Source organism: Culicoides brevitarsis, chromosome 1, assembly GCF_036172545.1.
Source record: "Culicoides brevitarsis isolate CSIRO-B50_1 chromosome 1, AGI_CSIRO_Cbre_v1, whole genome shotgun sequence".
NCBI classification, from domain to species: Eukaryota; Metazoa; Arthropoda; class Insecta; order Diptera; family Ceratopogonidae; genus Culicoides; species Culicoides brevitarsis.
The window spans coordinates 17,650,779-17,656,778 of record NC_087085.1 but is presented as its reverse complement, the minus strand read 5'-3'; the positions used below and the strand labels follow the sequence as shown (position 1 = coordinate 17,656,778).

The following is a 6,000-nucleotide window of genomic DNA, read 5'->3' as shown; positions in this document are numbered from 1 at the left end:
AAACTCAAAATACACATACTGGGACTAAAATTCCAATTGTACAATGGGTTATTTTTGGTATTCTGAACATGAAAAGATTCATTATATAGGAAGTTCTACCTATGTATACGTAGACATTTGTCAATTAAATACAAGTGAAAATCTGTGATCTTGAAAGCGACCCTTTATGAGTGTGTTAAATTGTGACGCGTGCCTTCCTTCATGGGATTAACTGCTCCTGACTTGTAGAATTCCTCATGGACCGTTACAACATCAAAAGAAAATTCAATTTTTCTTATGTGATTATCGATAAAACATTAAAAAGAATAAATTTTCGGGTACTTTTCTGGTCTTGGTGCCAATTTCGGGTGCAATTACATTATTTGTTTATATAAATGGAGATCCCCCTTTCATTTTTTTTATATTCAACAACACGTGCTTGTCAGAAGATTATCATCAGTGTATCGGATCATGGAGCATTTTTTTATGAAAATATCAAGATCTCTGGACAGAAAAAAAATAATTTTTCACCCCATTTTAAAACAAATAAGGAAGAAAGTACGGATTCAGTCACCCGAAAAGACAAAAACTTTAATCAATTCTTTCCACACTGCCATTAACTTTGGATTTCTTTTAATGTATTTGTTCGTAAAATTGCATGGAGTTACGCATTAATCCACACAAAATCACTTTAAAATAGAATCAAACGTATCAAATGTGTGATTGATTCAATTTTATTTTATTTATTTTTTTTTCCACTGAGTTTTAAATAATCCGCTTATTGCCAAGTTAAGTGAAGGAGGAAAGAATGGATAATACCGCTTTTCAATTGATTGACAATTTAATAGAAGTGAAGGAAGGTTAGGGTGTCATATGAGCTCTATTCTTGTTTGCCAAAAAAAAATTTTTGCCCTTGATGCTTAAGGGCTTTTAATCCTTGAAAATAAAAACATAAATTCAACTAAAATCACAAAACTACTAAAAGTTCATCTACCTTCCGCTAGGAGTCTTTTAAACATTAAATTCTCTCTTTCTCTCTCTCATTTTTCTTATCACTCGTACACTTCGCATAGCGGCCATGTCATAACGTAAATTTTTATGAATGAAAGTACCGCGATGGAAAATGGAACGTCCGGTACATCCCGACGAAGACACTCCATTGCCCGTACGCACTTCTTTTTTAGGCAAAATAAATTCGGGATACGAGTACATTGTTGTCGAAATGCATGAATGAATTCCCGTTTTGTATTCCCGAAAAAATTCATCGTCGTCGTCGTGCCCGCCATAGATGTTATGCAACGCGTACATGCTGGTTCATTTTCCATTTTGGTTCGGTTCTGGTAAACATTACGTGCACCAGAATTTCTCGTTCTGTTTGCACGATATGATGCAAGAGGAGTCTCGTTAGTTTATTGTCGGCCACGTCTGCGCTCACACGTATGCCGAGCTACGTTTCGATGTTGAGTGAAGATATTGTGACAAAAATTTTTCTGTGAAGGCGGCTCAACGCGCGCGTTTAATTGAAAAATTTTTTTGAATGAAAAGTGAAAAAGTCTCAAGAGACAAAAAATATTTAAAAAATTAAAAATTTATCGAAAAAAAAAATAAATAATTTAAGTGAATAATAATGACGTAAAAAAAATAATAGACCAGCATTTAAAAAAATCGTTTAAAATAAATTAAAAAATTTACTCTAGATTATTTAAACATAACAAATAAATTAATAAATAAAGAAATAAAATCCGATAGCACGAAATTAACTCTAATTTCCAAGAATTGATAAATGTTGAAAATAATGAGATAAGACGCCAAGTTGGATCCAAAGTGAATTAAATTAGTCTCTTGATAAGAGTTAATTTTTTTTAAAGCAAAGACGGATTTTCTATTAAAATTTATGAGAAAACGAAGGCACCTCCGGAGATTTGAAGATTATTCGTCTTCTGCTTCTGCCACATAAAGTTACGAGAAAGTGCAAGTGTTCTCCCAAAGAAAAGAAAAAAACAAAATAATAAGAAAAGAGGAATTACAAGCGGATTAAATCTTTATTTCTATTCATAAATTATAAGACGGTGTCGTTCGAAATAAATAAACAGAAGCTTACCGGTGAATTTTCCTAAAGTGAATTCATCCCTTTATTTTCTTTGTGAAAAAAATATAAACCCGGAATTTAATGGTGTAAAAAATAATAGGAAAAACCGCAGACTCGAATATTTGTCCGTACACTTGAAAAATGCGACAGACGTAAAATCTCTGTAGACAACGAAGGACAAACACACAAAAAAATCGAAAAAAAAATTCGTCTGCAAATAAAAAAGAAAAGTTTTCCGTGCAACCATTCAAGAGAACATGAAAAATGATTATTGCAAATGTTGTCTGATATGAAACATTGTTAAAAAAAGTAAATGGTTTCCTGAGTGAGAATTTGTGGTTTCATGCTTGCAACTTCTTCATCAATAAAGACGAGTGAATTAAAAGCACTTTTTGCAACGTCCTTCGAAGGGTTCATTTACTCTTGAATAAAATACAAAAAAAAATATTATTATTAATGAATTGGTGATTTATAGCAACGATATACCGGGAACAACATCATTGGCAAAACAATGCCCGTGAATGACATTCGTCCAAATGCGAAACTGAATGAAAAATTACTCTCGCTAACCAAAAAATGATGATAATAATGAAATAAATAAACAACAATGGCCCCAAAGTAAAGTGTACAAGTGAAAAATAAATGTTTTTATTTGTTACCGATTGTGTTGAACACACTCTCGAAGCGAAGAAGGAAGAAAAATTGAAGAAAAATAAATAAATAATGATAGTGATGATTAATTGATTCTATCAGCGAATCTTTTTTGCCCGCAAGAAAAGTAAAAAGGAAGGAAAATAACTCCCATTTTTTTCCTTGTCGACCCTTGTATATTGTGAAAATTGAACAAAAAACCTTTGATCGCTAGAAAAAAATATTTTCCATGGAAATCCACTTCAAATTGTTACATAATTAAAAATTTTATCAAAAGTTAATAAATAAATTTCCTTTAAAAAAAATGGTGGATATAAGTTCAATCATCGAAGGAACCGTAAAGTTTCGAGACGGCAAAAAGGTAATTTTTGAAATTTATTTTTAATTAAATTAAAATTTTCCACTCAATGACGACACAAAAAAACGACAATTAATTGCGGTTCAAATTAAATAAAAAAAAATATTGCGGTGGTGTCGATGACTGATGAACGACGACAAACAATGTCAATAACCCCAAACTCTTCCAACAGATCTTCACAATAAATATTTAATGCATTATGCACACATTTAGTTTGGATCATAAAATACACGCACAGCGATATTTGCGGGAGTCACCATTTAATAGACTAATTAGCGACAGACAGAACCATTCATATTTTACGGCGCAATGACAAAGATAAGTGCATTATTTTAAAACGTCGTCGTGTGAGCGAGAGATAGAATTTCTAGATAGATAGACGTTGATTTGATACAGTTGCAATGATGATGATGACGATAGTTGTTGTTGATGTTGTTGTGGCTTGGCTCCCATATCTTGTGTGTGGTTTATAAATAACGCAAAATACAAAGTGCTTCAGTGGTTTTTCGCAAAAGTGCATGAAATTGTATGAAAGGCATGATGCCAAAAAATATGAAGTTTTGATTTTCTACGGTGATGATTTCGTTGCTTTGAAGAAGTGAACGGAAAATGATTTATTTATTATTTAACCATAGAATTTTATAGAATAACACCTTTAATTATATGGCCATTACATTAGTTGCGTGTTTTGAAGACATTTATTTTTATTTTTCTTCTAAAATAAATTAAAAATTTATAAATGAACGCCAGTAAAAATTCTTGTTTGATGCCCATTAACACCAGCATCGCTCTAATTATGCCACAAAAATATCGCATAAAAGGCGAGTGTAATTTTAAAAATTGTTTCAAATTTCATCTTGCTTAATTTTTTTTAGAAAAATCATGAATAATTAATGAAAATGGTCAATTTACAGTTTTTCATTGTTAAAAATGTACAAAAATTGACTTATTCTCGAATAATTTGAAATCTAATTTTTTTCTCTAATGTTGTCAGTTTTATCAGTTTTTGATAAAAATTGATACAAAAAGTTGAGAAATTTACAACTCTATTTTAAATTTTTTTTTTTTACAAAATCTTTTAACTTTTAATATTTTTAAAAATTAAATTATTTTAAAAAATAAATAAAAAAAAATATTTCGTTTTGTAAATACTTTTTGAAAAAATTTCAAATACAAATTTGATAAAAATTGAAAATTAATTAAATTTTTAAAAAAATTTCATCAAATACCCAAATATTTATTTTCTTCAAAAAAAAATTTAAGAAAAGTAATTTTTTACAAATTTATCATTTTCCCTGGCATTATTCATAAATTTTTTGCAAAGGAAATTTTAAGGTCTAAAAAATATGAAACATTTTTAAAAACTGCACTTTCCTAATTAAACGAAATCCATCGAAAACTCAGACTTATAATTCACGAAGAAAATATCTTGGTCACTAGACCATAACAAATTATGCAATTCTCGTGTGCCAGCTCTATGCACCACATAAAACACATATTTATGAGTGGTGTTACTCCGACCAACCATTTACATTCATTTAAATTACTGCATCTTGCTAACCAATATTTAGAGACTCCTCTACAGACACGGCTGCAACGATTATAAATTATTTCTACTCGTCCGACAGACTGCACTACTTCTAAAATTAATAATAAATAAAATGAATGAATTTTCGTGTCAGAAACCGTCTAGAATCGTAAAAATAATTTTGTTTTCGAATCCACATCGATCATAAAATTTAATTGATTTATTTTTGTGGATCGCTAGTTGCTTCTTGAACCTGATTAAAGACGATCATGCGATAACAAAACCGGCATTTACTTACAAGAAGACGATTAATTTTAATTCTTACAATGGCGGCGACGCTCGTTAATCTTGTGTCAGTCGCTCAGAAGCTCATTAATTTTGTCATATTTCCAATTTCACACCCTGATAAACTATCCCGTTTGTCGATCGTCGTCATTAGCCGAACGCACACTTGTCCTCCCGAACATATTGTTGCAACGTGAGTGTTACAACATGTGCTGCCTATGCAAGTGTTCACGCTTCCAGGATTATTAATAAATAAAATAGCAAACAAATTTGTAGCGAAAAAAAAATATTATTTGCGCCGCTGTTTGCATATACAACACAGCAAATCCTGCAGGACAAACAAACACGGTCGATAAATATAAAATACAGGAAAAAAAAAAGTACAAAGAGAAAGTGCATTCAGTATTATTTGCGATCAACTTATTTCAACCCCTAATAAAATAATATTGATTTGAAAACCTCATGGGGTTCAACGCAAAATTGACGCGTTTCAATTGCGAACGTACTGAATTTTGTGTGTGTTTGATATTAAAAGCAAATACGGGACGCATTCAACCAATCCTGCTCTGTCTGTCTCGCAATTATTACATTTTTGTACTGCTGATCGGCAATCACACACAAAAAAAAAACGGAATTATCTCCGACTGAATGATCATCAAATTTCGCTTCGTTTTTTTTTCTCACTTTTAAATTGGTCTCCGAGGGGTCGTTTCTCCTGTTTCAGGGACAACTATTGACAAAACTTGTGAAATGTCAAGGGTACAAATTGTTATTATTATTAGATAGTGAGTGCTCTCGTTTGATTTTTTTACACGTCGTCACACGAGTCACACCCCAAAACAAAAAACAACAAAAAAGGTACAAAGCACCGGATTTAATTCGACACCTTTCTATTGTTATTTAATATTTTTTGGTATTTTTTGTATTATGTTCGAAATTGCATACTTTTACAAGAATATTGCATTAAAAAAAGTGTCCTTTGGGGACAAATTTTGGTCATAAATGGACGTTAGTTGGTATTTTAGTCTTTTCATAAGAATCAAAAGTGACAGGTTGCACTTTGATAGAATTTAGCACGTGAAAGTAGCATCAAACTTCATAATAAAATAC

General features: G+C 31.0%; 1 protein-coding gene across 1 annotated transcript in view; it reads left to right on the top strand.

Moving 5' to 3' along the window:
* Window positions 1-2,290: 2,290 nt before the first annotated feature.
* LOC134826997 (uncharacterized) overlaps window positions 2,291-6,000 on the top strand; it is a 110,396-nt gene continuing 106,686 nt past the window's right edge. The window contains exon 1 of the mRNA XM_063839519.1: window positions 2,291-3,080. Coding sequence (XP_063695589.1) covers window positions 3,024-3,080 — 57 coding nt within the window. The 5' untranslated portion in view covers window positions 2,291-3,023. The remainder of the gene's footprint in view (window positions 3,081-6,000) is intronic.